Source organism: Hipposideros armiger, unplaced genomic scaffold (genome assembly GCF_001890085.2).
Source record: "Hipposideros armiger isolate ML-2016 unplaced genomic scaffold, ASM189008v1 scaffold_388, whole genome shotgun sequence".
In the NCBI taxonomy this organism is placed as follows: domain Eukaryota; kingdom Metazoa; phylum Chordata; class Mammalia; order Chiroptera; family Hipposideridae; genus Hipposideros; species Hipposideros armiger.
In genome coordinates, this window is record NW_017731738.1 from 877075 (window position 1) to 895469 (window position 18395).

General features: G+C 41.0%; 1 protein-coding gene across 1 annotated transcript in view; it reads left to right on the plus strand.

The window, feature by feature from the left end:
- The first annotated feature begins 212 nt into the window (after nucleotides 1–212).
- RECK (reversion inducing cysteine rich protein with kazal motifs) overlaps nucleotides 213–18395 on the plus strand; it is a 64552-nt gene continuing 46369 nt past the window's right edge. The window contains exons 1-2 of the mRNA XM_019663375.1: nucleotides 213–388; nucleotides 14702–14760. Coding sequence (XP_019518920.1) covers nucleotides 289–388; nucleotides 14702–14760 — 159 coding nt within the window. The 5' untranslated portion in view covers nucleotides 213–288. The remainder of the gene's footprint in view (nucleotides 389–14701; nucleotides 14761–18395) is intronic.

The following is an 18395-nucleotide window of genomic DNA, read 5'->3' on the forward strand; positions in this document are numbered from 1 at the left end:
AGGGCCCTTCAGCTCTGATGTCCTCTGATATCCCTCTTGGAGAACGCAGGCTGAGGGTTCTCGGCTGCAGAAGCGGACAAACAGCTGGGCTTTAACAAAGAGCCGGGGTCGCGGGCACGTTCCCGCCCCCAGCAGGTTTTGGAAACGCCTTGCGGTCGAGGGGCGGGGCTTGAGCGCGCCGCAGCCAATCATTAAAGGTCCAGGGCGCCGGGGCGGGGCCTTGGCGAGGAGCGGCGGCGGCCAGGCTGGGTCCGAGCATCCCACGACTCCGGACCGCCTGGCCGGGACATGGCGACTGTCCGGGCCTCTCGGCGAGTTGCGCTGCTGCTTCTCCTGGCCGTAGGGGGAGTCGCGGAGGTGGCAGGAGGCCTGGCCCCGGGCAGTGCGGGTAAGTAACTGCTGGAGCAGCGGTTCGGGGCGGTCCAGAGCGGCCGCCTCAGCGCTCCAAGATGGCGCGGGGCAGGGGGCGGGGGTGCGCAAGACCCCCAGACCCGGCCCATGTCCGGTGACCCAAGGGCCGGAGGTCCCAGCAGGAGGGAGGAGGTGCCGAGGCGGGACAAGCCAGGACCCATCTCTACCCTTGCTCTTCCTGCACCGAAGATCTGCTGAGCTGGGAGCGGTGACCCGGGTTCGAGGCCTTGCTCTGTCACCCACGGGACAGGAGACCCAGCTCTGTCCTTACCCTTTCACCAGGCTCGGGTATCTGTCAGAAAAGGGTGTTAAGCTTTCGCCCTAGATCGTCGCGAGCGTTGGATAGGATTTCGGAAGTGCAGCCACCCCACCGCCGCCCTAACTAGTTATTGTTACTTGACCCTCAACTGGGTTCAGAAAGGCCGACCTCGGACGGCGAGCATTGATGGGCCCCTCAGCCTGCCAGGTTCAAGTCTCAGAAGAGAATGGGCCCAAGCCTTCTAAATCCGATTCTGCTTCCGTTCGCTGTGGGTGCACTGTGCGTGTATCTGTGTGTGAGACAGAGCTGGGCTCTGGCGAGAGACAGATTAAAAATCAGTAAACCCCGCTCTTCGGGGCTGGCAGGCTTGAGGAGTTTTGTTCTTGCTCTGGAGGAATTAAGCCAAGAGTGGATAGGAAAGTGTTAAGTGCTTATTGTCTTCCCGGTGCTGGGCTTTGGGAGTTGATGCGAACTCCTGCCCTCCAGAGCTGTCTGGCTAGGAGGTGGGGTACCTACTACAGGATACAATCAGCTGGAATCCAAGGCAGAAGTGTCCAGAGGCTGAGGGCACACAGAGGGAGATTTTCATTCCCACCTCCGGTGGGAGGAAAACTGAGTGATCTCCCAACTGCACTAGACATTGAACCATAGCTAAGAATTATACATGCAAAAGTGGTGGAGCAATGCATTGCTTACTGAAAGAGCTTACACCTAGAAAGGGCAAAATCAACCTCAGCAAGGTTCTAAGGCAGCTTACAATGTTAAAAAAAATTTTTTTTAAAGCAAGAAAGTATTTAAGGAAGGGAGAGAATTGTGTCAGGAACCTGGGGTTAATTCATTGTAATTAGGTTCTAAATTTAGCTGTCTATTAGATGGAACTCAAAGGAGAGGGAGAGAGAGAATACTGTGTATTCTTGGCTAAATCAGTTTACCTTTCTGGGCCCCAATTGTCTCATTAAGTTAAAGAGATTGAACTAAAGCATTACCAGAGTTATGGTCCATAGAATACTAGTTGCCCATTCTCGTCTCACAACTAGTAGGTTCTGTGGGCGATAGTAGAATGGAGTAGTTAAGAATACTCGAACAAGTTATTTAGCCGTAGTCTTTTTGTGCTTTAATATCCACATTTATTATATATAGTACCTTCTCATAGATTTTTATTGTGAGAATTGAGGTAATACATGTATAGTGTTTCGAATAGTGTATAGTAAGTACTGAAATGTTAACTATTAAATAAGTTTGGGAAACCCTGCACATTGTACCCCTTTCTTATAAATTCACAAAACATGTTAGATTCCCAGTAAAAGGTCCGAGGATTCCTGTGGTAAAGAAACTTGTTTGGTGGGGGAACCAGGAAATGACTGCTAATAATCCTGGGTGTGGGGTTTCTTTTTAGGGTGAGGAAATGTTCTGAAGTTAGATAGTGGTGATGGTTGTACATATAGTGATGAATATACTAAAAACAACTGAATTGTACATTTTAAAAGGATGAATTTCGTAGTGTGTGATTGTTAATATATAAACTGAGGCATATTAAAATATTTAAGAGTTTATTTGAGTAAAAATCGATTCAGATGGCTAGTGTCAAACGGGAAGTGACAGGAGCTAGGGGAAAGACTTGCATAAAGAAGAGGTGGAAGCAAAGCAAAGAAGTTATTTGATTGGCTATAGTTTAAGAGGATGCCTTATTTGAGAAAGACTAGGTGGCTGTTTGTGATTGGTTGTTCTTCGGTTTTTGAGGTAGGCCATTAAGGCAGTAAAGACACCTGAGTCTAATGGCCTCTTTGTTTAATTAATTTAACATGATTTATAGCAATAAAATTATTATAGAAAGAAACGTTTGCTTATAAAACTTTTTTTCTTCATAACACCTAAAGCTGGGCTAGATGATTTCTAAAAGCTCTTCCAGCTCTAAAAGTCCATGGCAGCATAGATAAAAAGAAAAATTTCAAGTTTGATCTAAAAGTGAGATTTGTCCCTTGTACTAAATTCTAGGAAGCATATGTTGCCTGTGTCTTTACATAAAGGACATTAAGTAATACAATGGACAAAAGCTTCCACTGTGGATTTGTAGAAAGTATGGAAAATGTTCTTTAATCCTAAACAAAAATTGGGAACACAATATTAAATTGTATTTCAATGAAGGCTTAGCTTGTATTCTTGCTGAGACAGCCTTTTTTCCCCCTCTTCTTACCCCATGCAAGGTTGGGTACTCCTGTCTCCTCTGCCATAAGGCTTTTAAAGTCTTATCTGTTCTGATTAGAGATTTTCATTCCAGTTCCTTGGAGGTGGAGGTGAGGGAGTGGTATTACTTGCTCAGTGATTATCATCTCTTGAGAAGTTTGGCCACACCCTCTACATTGAATTAATGCCACACTTCTATTCCAGTGTACTTTTCCAATTCCACCCCTGTCCCCCCCCCCACACACACACACCCTCCCCCACACACACTTCTAGTGTTCCCTTTGAAGGATGGGATGAGACCTGCTGTAGTCTCAGGGCCTGTGTCATGGCACCTGACAGTAGCTCTGTTTCTGTTTAAGATGTTTTGTAATAGTACAAAAGAGGGAAAATGTAACATTAAGGGCTAGGTTTCAATAAGTTGACATTTAAGGAATTATGCAATAGCCTAGAATCCTTAAAAAGAATGTAATAAATTTTAAGTTAGGAAAAGCAGACGCCTATCTAGAAGAAAGTAATAAGAAGCAGATTTTTCTTCTCAGAGAAGCATCTTGGCCCACACACTGTAGAAAGAGCTAGGATTGGTGATAGACCAGATATGACAGTTCATTCTGGTATGCTGCTAAAAGTTCCAGTCTTATATTCATAGATTTAAGCAATCTTTCATTAATCATACTTGGCACTGTGTGCCACTTCTAGAAGAAAGTGGGATGCTGTCAAGAGGTGGTTTTTATATATTAAAAATGTGAGTTTTAAAAGAGCAAAACAGAGGGCCAGCCAAGTGGCGCGATGGTTAAGAGCTGGCTTGGGATGCCAGAGGGCCCCGGTTCAGATCCCACATATGAGGGCCAGTGACACTGCCCTCCACAGCTAAGATNAGATGCTGAACAACAGCTCAACCTGGAGCTGGGCTGCTGTGAGTCGCCGGTGATGGCATAGGCTGCAGCCCCTGTGGCAGTGGGTTGCCATGGGTTACCGTGTGTAGCCAGCAGCCAGCGTGAGCGGCCAGCAGCCGCAGTGAGCAGCTGTCCAGAAGCCGGCGACTGATCTGCCTCGCCCTGGAAGAGCGCAGTGATGGTGCCAACTTGGGCCAGTGAAGCACCGTCCTCCACAACTAGACTGAAGAACAGAAAAAAGGACAGCAACTTGTCTGTTCCCCTTCCCCCAATTCCCCAGCACTGTTCCCATCCCCCCAATTCCCCAATAAAAATTAAAAAAAAAAAGAGCAAAACAGATACTACAGGTGTTTATTCAAACAATATTTATTGAGTGTTTGCTATATGTCAGGCGCTGTTCTAGGTGTAGGATTGATGCTCTCCAGGAGCTTACATTCTAGTGGAGGAGAGATAAACAATAAACAGATAAATAAAATGATTTCTGGTAGTGCTAAGTATGTTATGAAAGAAACCAGATGACAATATAGAGAACTGTGTGAGTAGAGGGGGAGTGGTTCTTTACATAGTAATGTCAAGAGAGGCCTCTTTTAGAAGGTAAAGTTTAGAGCCAAGATCTGAAAATGTGAAGGTGCTGTCCTTAGAAAAGATGGGTAGGGACCGGAAAGTGCGGAGGCCCTAAGGCAAGAAGGAGCTGAAGGTCAGTATGATTACAACAAAATGAGCAAGAGTAGTCTAGGGCGAAATGGTGCTGAGCCTTGCGAAAGTCCACATGAGGATTGTGGATTTTATTCCATGTGCAGATAGAAACCAATAGACTTTTAAGTAAGAGATGTGTGTGCTTTGATTTATATTTTAGATCATTCTGGCTGCTGAATGAAAAAAAAATAGCGATGGTAGTGTGATAGGAGTAAAAGCAGGGTGACTAGAGAAGCCCATTACAGTAGTTGAATTAGGAGAGAATAGTGAATGAGTAGAGTGGTTGTGGAGATAGAAGAGAGATCCAAGATATATTTCTGATGGATTGGATGTGGGAAGTGAGGGAAGGAGGAATTAAAGATTACTCATAGATTTTTTACCTTGAGCAACCAAGTAAAAACCAATGCCATTTGCTGAGTTTGGGAAGATGGTGAGGAGCAGATAGGAGGAGGGTTGGCAGGTGAGCCAGCAAGAGAATCAAAAGTTCCATTTTTGTATATGTTTAAGATGGATATTAGGAATAACTGCCCCAGGTCCATTAATTAAGCTAAATTTCATACCTGTCAGTAATCCATTTAGCAAATATTAACCTGTTAATAGTGCCAGACAGCATGATAGGTACTAGATATAAAGTGGTAGGTGAAAATAGACATGGCTTCTGTTTTCATGGAATTTATGATTTAGTGGGAAATTCAGACATGAAATATGACCAAAAATATATAATATCTACATTGCTAATATTTGGTGGTTATATTAGTACATATCCATTTATATTCTAAATCTGAAGACTATAATTGAGGGAAAATCATGTGAGTTAGTCTTGTAGATAGCACATAATATGATGGATGTTGTAAAGCACATAGATAAGATGAAGAAAAGGGTTGTATTAAGAGAAACATTCTTACCATGGAATATACCATTGGAAGCCAGACAGTCAAAATCACATTTATTTGTTTGTTTACATTCACACTTTTCGATCTCTTGTTTTGTAAATGTGAGGATTTCAGCATTGAGTGGAAAAGGAAATTATCCAAGAATACTGGCTGTTAGCATCTGGGGGGAGGATCTTAAGAGAGTCATTTGCTTGAGTTGTTTCATAATGATGAATGCCTGGGTTAAGGATCTTTTGACCAAAGGAACAGAATCCAAGGTATCTCAGGATTAGGGTCCTAGCTATGTAGCATCTAACAGGGAGTACATAGAAGTCCAAAGGTAGGAAATTTAGCATAGCACAACCTTGTGAACTGTTATGGGAACTAGAAAGCTGCCAGGAACCAAGACCACTTTTGGAGACAGTCTCTCTCTACCTTACATTGCTTCTCTCTGTTCATCTATTGCATTTCCCACTCTCCACCAACCAGCTCAAGGTGTCTGCACCACCATAAAACTTCATTTTCCCCAGTCCCAACTCTTATTGACCTATTAGCCACAGAGCCCACCACCAACTGGCTGCATATGTCTGTGCCTGAGTATATGATTGGGTTCAATTTATCTTAGACCTGATAACCGTGCTAAGGTCTGGCTGCCTGCCGCTTGAAAGTTAAAAATTGAGAGACAGGTTTGGTGGAAAGAAAAGCAGGTTTATTCAAAATACTAACATTCTGGGAGGATGGCGGACTCCTGTTCAAAGTCCATCTTCCCGTTTCTAGACTGGTCAGAAGATTTTGTAGGTAACCAAGAAGAAAAAAAAAAGTAGGAGTGGGTCATGGGGTCTGGTCTGTTTTAAGATAATGTTATCTCTGGATTCCCAACTCAGGACTAGGCCACTATAACCTGGGGCTTTATGTGTCATCAGTAAAAACTGCAAGGGAATTGCAAAACGGATCCCATTGTCTGGTTACCTGAGGATTAAGAAATTGTCCTTTTCAGGTTAGGATTCTGCTGATTAAGTAAATTAATGAGGTATGTGTAGATTTAGGAAAGGTAACAAAACAGAGGTTTTACATCAATTAGGGGATAAACAAAGAGAAAACAGCTGAATATCAGTGTAGACCCAACTGCAAACTAGCTAAGTCTCATTACATTATTGATTTACCAATTTGTACCCTTACCCTAACAGACCTAGGTCAAAAACGTGTATGATGCTTGCTAAATAATGGGTTGATCACCATATGAAATGTGGTACTAAAGTGGTACAGCGAGGGAAATAAAACTTTTTTTTTTTTTTTTTTTAAGATTTTACTGGGGAATTGGGGAAGGGGAGTAGCCAGTTGTCCTTCGATCTTAGTTGTGGAGGTCACAGCTAGCTTAGCTCCAAGTCCAGTTGCCATCCGGTCACCTGTCGGCAGCTCACAGCCCCTCAGCTCAAGGTGCCGTGTTCAATTCTCGTTGCGGGTGGGCATAGCCCACCATCCCATGTGGAAGTCAACCCTGCAACTTTGTTGTTAGGATCACGTGCTCTCACCAGCTGAGCCATCCTGCCACTTGTTGGCAGCTCAGCGGCAGCTCAGCTCAGGCGCAGCTCACTGTCCCATGTGGGAATCACACCGGCGACCCTGTTGCTCAGAGCTCGCTTAACCAACTGAGCCACTTGGCCAGCCCAATAAAACTTTTTGTATGAAAGGCATTTCATAATTAGGAAATTATTGTTAACCAATGAATACAATTTTTTGAGCTGATCACTGTGCTAAATGGTTACAAGAAGTTTACAGCCAGTCTGGGGATACCATTAGCACAGACATGAAATGACGAGAGAAGAGTTAAGTTTCCAGTCCTGACTAGAATAGTAGGGCCTTAAATAAGCAAAGAAACCAACATGGCTTGGAGTTGGAGAAGAAAGGCTTATTAAGAGTTGAGGTGGGATTTAGGCCTTGAAAGATTTTTGGGATTAAGATCAGTAGGAAGAGGGTACTAAGCATTTCAGGCAGAAAGCTGTGTTCAGGACAAATGTAGGCTTTCCTTGTTAAAAAATAATAGGTCAGGGCGGGAAAGTTACAAGACTTGGAGAATTTAGAATAGCAGGAAGCCATTGTAGGCCCTTGATTAAAAAAATGACATCATGAAAGCTCTATTAAAAAAATTAATCTGGCAGTCATATTGGTAATAGAATCAAATGAATATAATTGGCTGTTGCAGCAGTGCAGTATGAGGCAAGTAGTGGAGAAGAATACCTGTAACTTGCAGATGACTCAGAATGAATGAATGAATGAATGAATGAATGAATGAATAAAATATCTGTCCAGATCAGGGGTCTGCAAACTTTTGAGATGGAAGAGCCGCCAGGGGTCCGTAAACTGCGGCTCATGAGCCACATGTGGCTCTTTGGGTACGTACATGTGGCTCTGAAGTAAAATTGAAAATGAAAATAAAACTCTCATAGTTTCATTTATAATATTACTTTAAATTTTCCTTATTTGTAAAAATATATTTATGGCTTTCAAATAATTTTTAAATTGTTGTGAGGGACAGGATTGGCTCTTCCAGGGTCTGCAAACTTTTGAGATGGAACGTACCCGAAGAGCCGCATGTGGCTTGCGAACCACAGTTTGCCAACCCCTGGTCCAGATAGATAGATAAAGCAGTATGACAAGATGTTAGCAATATTGAATCAAGGTGGTTGGGTATGTGGATAATCATTTTACTGTTTGGCTCTTCCTTGGCTTATGATATAGTCTCCTTTCTCTCTCCTCCCCTTCTCTCCCTTTCCCCCTCCCCTCCCCATGCATATATTTTTTAAGGGATAAATGTGACAATTACAGGAATGCATTTATAAGTTAAAGTTGCAGTTGTCATTTAAACGTTTATAAAGTGGTTGTTAATTTCCAGGCTGTTTTGAAAATAAAAATTTGATTAAAAGTAAGATCAGGTTTTTTAATTAACGTTATCTTTTTTATTTAGAATGACCTTTTCCCAGTAGTATCTCAGATTTAGTATTTCCCCCCTCAGTAGTTTGGGATACATATGTTCTGTTTTAGTAATTCTTTAGGAAGACATTAGTTAGAGGGGAATCTTTATTTCCTTTAGAAAGGAAAACAAGAATGGCTTTTCATTAACCAAATTGAATTATAGCTTTTGGGAGGCTTCTGTGGCAAAAATCTTTTAACTTCAAAAATCCTGTAATTCTATGAATATTTTAGTTTTAGATTAGGGTGTGTATTTGTTTTTTTAAATACTGGTTGGTCTTAGAAGTTGCATTTTTCTCTTGTGGCTGGAGCCTGTGCTTCCTGCTTATTTGCCTATCTTTAGTACAATGTGGCCCAAACCAGCAGCCAAACCTTGATGTTTCTAATTATTGGATAATTCTGCTTGCATATTTGTAGGTCACACTAATACCTTCTTAAATCCAACATACATGGCCTTTAATAATCAGTTTTTTGTTTTCATTAATTTTATAATTACAGACTCGGAATAAGAATGCAAATAGGACACTCGACCTTATGTCTTTAATGAGGTTAACACCTGTGCTTTTTATTTTCATCATGTCAGTATCAAGTTTTATTTTGAACTAATTTGCCTTTATGTGTTCAATTCCATTTTATGAGAATAAGCAGAGTTTTAAACTATTTTTTCTTGAAGAACAGGTTAAATTGGAATCAAATTATAAAAACAAATTTCTAAAATTCGTTGCCTTCTCTTGTATAAAACAATAGGCTTCGGAGAGTTTTTTGCGCTATTATAGTTGACTGACCCAGTTAATCCATTTTAATAGCTCTAAAACAGACAAAGACCTTAATTGCCACATTAATTGCATTTGAGTCCCTTCCCCCCATTCTTAATGAATGGGGAGGATTTGATATGAATTAATGTATTTGTAGACATTTATTTTTTGAAAAATATGCAGTGTTAAAGATTCTAATAAATTTTTATTGTTTCAAAAGAAGAAAAATGTGCAATATAATGATAGTTAAGGTTAAGAATAGAGTGTGGAAACCGTGATGGAGCGTAGGGCCCCTGGCCTGTTTAAGGGAGGGTGGCAGTTTTCTCAAGGGAGGAAATGTACTATTACAGAAGAATGCTTGGTTGGGAGGGGGAAGGGAATTATTGCCAGAAGACTTCGGGCTGCCCTCTTTAATCCCATTTTGTCAGCAATGTCAGGATTTTGGAAAGACTAGAAGGAAATATGTCAAAATGTCAACACAGGTTCTGGCAGGACAGTGGGAATATAGATCATTTTTCTTTTTCTTTTCCAAATTTGGGTTTTCTTAAAAAAAGGATTATTTTAAAAATTCAATTTGCAGGGCGGGGGGGGGGGGGGGGGGGTCACTCCACTATAAATTTTACCTTCACTATTAAATAGGGAAAAATAGGCTTTTATACTTATATTTTTAATAAAATCTTCCATTGTTGTTGGCGTTTTAATTATATTTCATGTTTCTGTTCTAAATAGACTTTTGCTCCAAGAAGCAGTTTTTCAAAAATTTCTAGACCCAAATCAGACTCTTGTCTGCCTGGTTGTTTACTTTTTGCTAAGCCTGTGCTTATTGGGAACATATCTTATCCTGGGTTATCTTTTCTCATGATCAGCTGGATTTCTTTGCCCTCATATGACTTTTGTGTTAGAGTAGAAAGTTGCAATTTCTAGAACACCTCAAAAGAAAACATCAGAATCAGGAGAACTTTTGTTTTTTTCTGCCTGCCCTCTCCATTCTAATGAGGCTGGACACATAACAGAATCTTAGAAGATGGGGATAGCATAGCACTGCCGTATGGCAGGGGAGAAAGGGTATTGTGAGAAAACCTTATGAGTGATTGGGCCCTCCCTTGAATTAGCTTCTAAGAAAGTAACTACAGCCATAAAAAATAAGGAACTCTTTTTTCTTCAGAAACTTCGTGACATTTTGATACGTTCTTCAGAATCCCCCCTAGTCAAGCTGTTGTTCTTAGTCTAGTTATGAAGGACACAGCCACTGGCCCATGTTGGTATTATGATCATTGTGCTCTTCCCGGCTGAGGGAGTGGGTCGGCCACTCACGACAGCTCAGGACAGCTCAGGACAGCTCACGACAGCCCACGACAGCCCAGCTCCAGGTCTAGCCGTTTTTCACAATCTTAGCTGTAGAGGGGTGCAGCTTACTGGCACAGCTTACTGGCCGATGTGGGAATCAAACCAGCAACCCTGTTGTTTAGAGCTCGCATTCTTAACCAACTGAGCTATCTGGCTGCCCCAATTTTTCAGAATTTTTAAATCAAATGTTTAGAACTTGAAGACACCTTTTCCCATAGAAGTAGTATTAAAAAGCCAGCCCCACAATAGTCTCTTATGAAACCAAACTATAGTATTATGCCAATGATATCATATAGACCCTGTCTTGCTTTGTTGATGAAAGAACACCCAGCCTAAGAAAAAGTCTTATAGGAGTTAATACTTGATCCAAACTGACAACTATTGCTGGGAAGCAAAATCTCAACAGACGGAGATATTGCCCCAGAGAGTGGCAGTTTTACAGCTTATTTTATACATTAGAATAAAAGAAGATATAAGGGAGAGTACATGAAATTCACGAGTGGTAGATTAAGGAGGTGGGAGAATGCAAAGCAGGGAAATCTCTGAGAATGGATAAAAAGTAAAATGGAGAGACACGTACATCTTTTACATTGGTAGGTACAGGATAATTAACATTTACAACTCGTAGAGATGGTTTTAGACAAGATAACAATGTAGTGCCATGCTCTGGTGCCCATGGTTGTGCCTTCTAGGGCTCTGGAAAAGATTACTTTGACATTTCAAAGGTATGTTGCTTTAGATGGACAAAGACAATAGATAATTTCAAAGTTAAAGGTTGACCTTTGTCAAGGAATCTACAGGTCTAGGACTGCCCCCCATGACCTGCTTTTAGTTAGGAATTTTTTTAGGTGAGCCATCCTGCCACCTGTTGGCAGCTCATTGGCAGCTCAGCCCGGGCCCGTGTGGGAATTGAACCGGCTACCCTTTTGCTCAGCGCTCACACTCTTGAGTGAGCTCTTAACCAGCTGAGCCACTCGGCCAACCCTTAGTTAGAAATTTTTAAGTTCACACCACCCTGTGTGGTTACTTTTGTCTCTGGGTTTTACTTTGGGCCTCCCCTAAGATTGTCAGGCTTAGTATGTGGCCTCTTTTTTGTCCAAAACTTTATGGAGAAACAATTTTTAGTTTTAAACTTAGAAGGCTTGTTGGTAAGATCTGAAGAGGGATTTAATATGTTTATTCATTGATTTCTCCCCAATACCAGTCCTACCTTCAATCAAACAAGCTCTGCTTTCATCTAATTTGTATACCAAAATTGTATAGGTTTCATTTGAAGAGCTTATGTTGCAAATATATTTTTTAAACCATTGAATCAGATCTAGCTGCTTGAAATAGGTTTTCATCTTGTTTCTTTTGAGTTGCCAGTCTAGATAGCTCATGAGTGACCAACCCAGCTGTATATTCTTTCCAGTCAGCTATACTCTGGAATAGTAACATGCCCCTGCTGATTATAACAAATGTATGAATTTCTCTGTGCCCAAAATACTGCTTAGCAACATTTTTCCTTTTGTCTAGTTTGATATTTCTCAAACCGGCACTCTGAAATGTTAATAAGTAGCATGAAAAAAAGTGTTCTGTGCTTTGAGAAACCTGTCTACTTAAATCCCCTTTTAGGAGATTAATAATGACCATTCTTTGTGAAGTCCTGCAGTGAAGAATTCTGTAATTTTTTTTTTTAATCCTTCATTTCCAAATTGATTTGAACATGAAACATTTTCTTTTGAGGGATAGATATTAACAACTCATGAATCAGTGTTTCATAGAACACAAGTTTGAGAAACATACCTCAGAGTTGCCTCCTTTCTCCATTCTTCAAAGTGGCTGTTAGAGACCTCTTCAATTTCAGCCCAAGCCCCCAACCCCATCTCAACCCGTTTTGTTTTTCAGACCTAATCTCAGTTTCACTGAGAAAATGGAGGCTGTCAACTTCCCTCTTAATTTATGGGTGTCCTTATATCCTTTCCTCTTGTCTAGATTTTGCTCAGCGTCTTGTTCTACCATCAGGCTGTAACCTGGATGAAGTCAGGGTGCATGACGTTTATTCACTATTGTATCCCTACCCCCAAACACGATGCCTTCTCTTGAACCACATCCCATGTTCTGTTTCAGCCACAGCTGGGTGTACAGCAATTCAATTCTGGCACTAATCACCCAGAGTTAGAATAGACCCCACAAGTTAAATGGCATTTGGGTTCTTGGGTTTCCCAAGATAGAAATCCAGAGGAAACTTCAGAAAAATTTCCAGACAAATTTTATTAAGCTTATGCTGGAGCATGAGGGAGGCAACAGAAGAGAGGAAGGTCCCCTGAACTGACTTAGGGGCTGGCTCAGCTTGGCTGGTTTTGTGGGTTTTTTTAGATTTTTGGGAATGCAACAACTTTATTGGAACTTGGCTGCTTTTATAAGCTGGAGACAAAGTGGGCTTGTGCAAAAAGGTGGACTTTTTGAAAGTGGCAGCCTTTTTTAAAAAGGCAGGCTTTCTTTACTGATTGTGTTGTCTGGTAACTGTTTGCGCCTGCACTGTGGCGGCACTGTGGCAGATTGATCATTTGCCACCCCAGGAAGGTCATATAGTGTAAAACCTTGATCAACTGTGTATGCAGAATAGTACAAGAGAGTCAGCAGTTAGAAGGGAGATAATAATCAGCTATTTCTGCACTTTTGTGCAGGGAGTGAGGGGTTGGTGGCATTCTTGTGGTCAGCTTATCTGGCATTCCTTTGGGCTCCAGCCCAAGTCCCTATGCTGTCTCTGGCGGACAAGTCTGCCCTTACTCCAAATACCAGCCACACCTTGGGAGTCCCCAGGCCACCCACACTTCTGACCAACTGGCAATAAATCCAGGCTTCCCTTGACCCCTCAGAACCTGTAATTCACTGGAATGACTCATAAAAATCAGGGAAGCACTATAGTTATAATTATCGTTTTATTATAAAGGATGCAAATCAGGAGGACCAGCCAAATGAAGAGACACACAGTGTGAGGTCTGGAAGGAAATGCAGAACTTATGTGCCTTTTCCTTATGGAATCAGTGTGCATCAGCCTCCTGGCATATCAGTGTCTTCACCAACCAGGAAAGGTCCGCTGAGCTTTGGTATCTAGAGTTTTCATTGAGATGTCATCACACAGACATGATTGATTGAATTATTGGCCATGTGGTTGAGCTCAATTTCCAATTTCTGTGTCCCACCGGAGGTTGGGAGAACGGGAGATGGGGAGATGGGGAGGGCAGGGCAATTAATCATTTCAAAGCCCCAGCCTGCTGAACACATGGCTGATCTTTCTGGTATGGCCAGTCCCCAGGTTGAAGCTAGCTAGGTGAGACCTTGGGTCACCTCATTAGCATAACAAAGGACTCCTATTGCTCAGGGAAATCTTCCCTTGATCTTGTGTCCTCCTGTAACTACCCTCCTTTCCCCCTCCCATCTGTGTTAGACTCTTGAGAGCCTGTATTTGCTGTTTATACTTTGTCACCTCTAGTTTACTCCTTAACGTCATTCACTACTACCAACTCCACAGAAAGTACCTTGCGAAGGTCGCTAAGTGGCCTCCTAATTAATAAATCCATTTCCTTTTTTGAGTCTTCATTCTAACCTGACTGTTCTGGTACATGACACTAACTACTACCTCTTCTGTGATGCTAATTCTTGTAGTTGACCAGCCCTCTGACTGTTCCATCTCAGTCTTTTCTTTGTTTCTTCCCATGTCTTAGATGTTGCTATTCTTTAGAATTTTTTGTTGTGTTCACGTCTCACTTAGAGACTCCCTAGACAATGTCATTCATTTCCATATACCTCCTTTATGCCGATGACTTCCAAATTTGGATCTTTAGGCTTGGGTTTACCTGCAATCCAGACTGGGATTTCTGAGACTACTGGAATTTCCATCCGGATGTCTTATCGGGACCTTAAATTTAACATGTCCAAATAAATGTCACAACCTTTTTATCATTTAATCTCACATTATAAGTATAATAATAGAATATAGTCCATAGGGCCATTGTAAGGATTGAATGAGATAATGCGTAAAGCAAATGTAGTAAAATTCTGGCACATAGAAAGTACACGATACATAGTAGCTATTATTATATGACAGTCTTCCCTATTAGATGGATTACAAGCTTCTTGAGGGCAGGAACCATGTCCTCAAACCAACCTAGCGTTGTCCTTTGCTTCTAACAGATACATAGTAAAGGTTTGTTGAATTAAAATTAATAATAATCTGTTGAATAAATGGTTTGTGTAACCATCTGAATTAGCTTAACCATCTTGTTTATTTAAAGTGGTCAGCATCGGATGTTTATTTTTTCTTCCTAGGTGCCTTGTGTTGTAATCATTCAAAGGATAACCAAATGTGCCGTGATGTATGTGAACAGGTAAGCTTACATCATAATTCTAAGAGGGTATTAGTTACGTAACTGTTTATTAAGTATAATCTTTTTGGAGAAATCTGTTGGGACGTCGCCGTAACCAAATGATCAGAGTTTGTATCACCAATACTGGAACAAACTAACGTGTCTGCTGACGTGATGCACTGAAAAGGAGCACAGTATCTCATGTAGAATTCCTGCCAAAAATGCATACCCTGATCTTGAGGACACAATCAGGCAAACCTGGATTGAGAGACATTCCCCAAAACAATTGCCTGTACTATTCAAAAAGGTATCAGTGTTATAAAAACAAAGACTATAAGAAACTTCCAAGGGCCTGCCGAGTGGCTCAGTTGGTTAAGAGCTCGCTCAAGAGTTTGAGCTCTGAGCAACAGCAGTTCGAGTCCCAGCCCGAGCTGAGTAGCCGCTGAGCTGCCAACAGGTGGCAGGATGGCTCAGCTAAAAAAAAAAAAAAAAAGAAAGAACCAGATTAAAGGAAACTAAAGAGACATGACAACTAAATGCAATGCGTGATCCTGGATTGGATCCTGGAATAAAAAAGATTTCTATAAAGGACATTATTGGGAGAAATTGGTGGTGAAATGTGAATACAGGCTATAAGAATATTGTATCAGTGCTATGATGCTGAATTTGGTAATATATTGTGGCTGGATAGGATGGTGCCCTTGCTAGAATTTAGGAATGAATGATCAATGATCATGTCTGTAATGAATTCTAAAATGTTTAATCAAAATAAGAGTAATAATAATGTGTTTATGTAGAGTTAAAGCAGATGTTGCAAAATGTTAATAGTGGATAAATCTAGATGAAGACTGTGCGTGTTCATTGTACTACTTTTGAAACTTTTCTGTAGGTTTGAATTTTTCTGGTTGTGCCTGTTTAGGCAAGTTCCACTGAGAATACCTGTTCATAAAATCTTAACCTTTCTTTCGTCATCTTGGTTGTGTAGTTCTAGCCTTAGCACTTGAGAATTAATGGCCTCAATCAACTTTTCAAGTAATAACCTGGATTTTGTCACTTCCTAAAATTGAGAGAGCTATCTAACTGGAATTAAAAGATCTCTCAAACAGTATTATGAATTTAGAAAGATGTGGCTAGATACTTTCTGATTATAAAACAAGACAGCGACTCAGCTCAGCTAAATAGCTGCTAGAGATTCACGTTAAAACACTGTATAGGGCCGGCCGACTGGCTCAGCTGGTTAAGAGCTCGCTTGGGAGCACCAGCTCTGAGCAGCAGGGCTGCGGTTCGGATCCCACATTGAGGGCCAGTGACGCTCACCCTCTACAACTAAGATGATGAACAACAGCTCGACCTGGAGTTGGGCTGCTGTGAGTCGTCAGGGACAGCATAGGCTGCAGCAGGGCTGCAGTGGGCTGCCATGAGCTACGTGAGTAGCTGGCAGCCAGCGTGAGCGGCTGGTAGCCGGTGTGAGCTACCGGGAGCCGCTGTGAGCGGCCGACCAACGACCGGCGACCGATTGCCTCACCCAGGAAGAGCGCAATGATAATACCAACATGGGCCAGTGAAGCGACGTCCTCCACAACTAGACTAAAGAACAAAAACAACAATTTGTCTACCTGTCTGTTCCCCTTCCCCGATTCCCCAATGCTGTTACCCGCCCCCCAATTCCCCAATAAAAATCTTAAAAAAAAAAACACTGTATAGCAAATTAAGTTTTCTATAAGTTTATTGCCAGAAAAACACCTTTTAGAAGCAAAAATGGCCCCTTGATGGTATCACTGTAAGGGAGCTTTTAAAGTAGCTCTGCTACTTTTGGAAGCATTGCTTTCCTGACTTTTTGCTTTGTTTCCCCTTGTTTTTTTCCACTGGTGTTCAATAGGGTAAATGATTTTTATGAGGCACCTGCAGCAGGTAAGGTCTAATTTCTTAAAATCAGAAATGTTAGAAATTCTATAACTTAGTAAATTAAGTGAATGTGATAGTTACCCTAATAAAGAATATTCTTCCCTGATCTCATTCTTAACTAATTGAGAAATAAGGCAAATAGGGTCCCAAATATTACTCTTATTACTATTATACAAATGTTGAATGTAACTTTTATCTCCAAATATACACGAAACTACAGAATTAGATTTACTCCCAGAGGAAGAGAGGTAAGAGCTGGGTTGCATATATTCACTTTCTCCCGCCAAACTCAACAGTCAGGTAAGTCAGTCTTCCAGTTACTGGAGGAGTGAGTGAGCAGTGGAGAGAGTGTAGAGGCCAGGCTGCTAAACTAGCAGAGCTCATTCAAAATGAAAGGAAGTACCAGGAGTGAGGAATCATTATTTCTTCTACTAGTAGGGAATGAAGAAAGGGTGGAGTCCTGATGCCATTTAGGTTTTGAGTTGGAGTGAATAATAGTACCCCTGATGGCTATGGGAGGCAGGAAAAAAGACTTGGTTTAAGGGGAAGGTGAATTGCTGAGTTATTTATTGGTGAAAACCACTGTGTGAAGACAGTTGGAGATTTGGAATTAAAACTTTTAGAATTTGAATTAGATAAGGAGTCAGAGCTGGTGTTTTATAATAGTCAACAAAATAAGGTGTCGGAGGCCAAATAAAAGTCAAGGAGTTTGGGATCTGAGAAAAGGCCTTAGTTTTAAAACGAAGACTGTTAAGGGAGATATTCTAGAGCAGGGACTCTGTTTTGTTTATGCTGAATCCCTCAGTGCTTAGAATAGTGCCTGACATACAAAACTCTCCATAAATATTTTTAGGTTGACTGGAGTGGTGGGACTAAAAGTTATACTTTTAGCAGAGATTTAAAACATATTTTGAAAAATTTAAATTTATGTAATATATCAAACTTGCAAAAATGTATTCAGTTTTTATCTGTATCTTATTTTCCCAACTATATTATAAATTATTTGAATATAGAGATCATGTCATTTACCTTTGTTGTACTCATGCCCTGGCTTACGGAAGCTGGTCAGTGAGTGTTTGTGAGTTTGGTGAAGAAATGGATACAATGAAAGGAAAACGTGGGATATTAGAGAGGTAAGTCAGTGCAGGCAATGAAGACTTGTTTCAAGATGAGAGGCCTTTGCTTGTTTGAAGACAAAGGGAAATGAGTTATGACAGAAGGGGGAGATAAGTATGGGTTCAAAACAAAACAAAACAAAACTCTCAAGATCAGGATTGAAAGCCCTGTGATCTGTTTGTTTTTGCTTTGAATGGGGTACATGTTTGGTTATTAAATTTTTTGCTCCGAGATGATTTGTATAATATATATTCTAATATATATTCTGAGTAAGCATTCATCTTTCTTTTTAGGTGTGATTATCAGTTGTTTAGTGAGAAAAGTAACTGCTTATGTTCAAGTCTGCCTTACTATCTGAAAATATATACATGCTGCCTTCTTTCAACTAAATTAGTTATTTAGCTTATTTATATTCCTAATATTATTATCAGTTATTTATATTCCTAAGTTATAGTCCTAATACGTATGTTTCTCAGTTTGATTCATTCTATTTTATAGAATCATGATTTTAGAGACAGAAGGGACCTGATTATCTAACTTCTTTTTTTTTAAAAGATTTTTATTGGGGAATTGGGGGGATGGGAACAGTGCTGGGGAATTGGGGGAAGGGGAACAGACAAGTTGCTGTCCTTTTG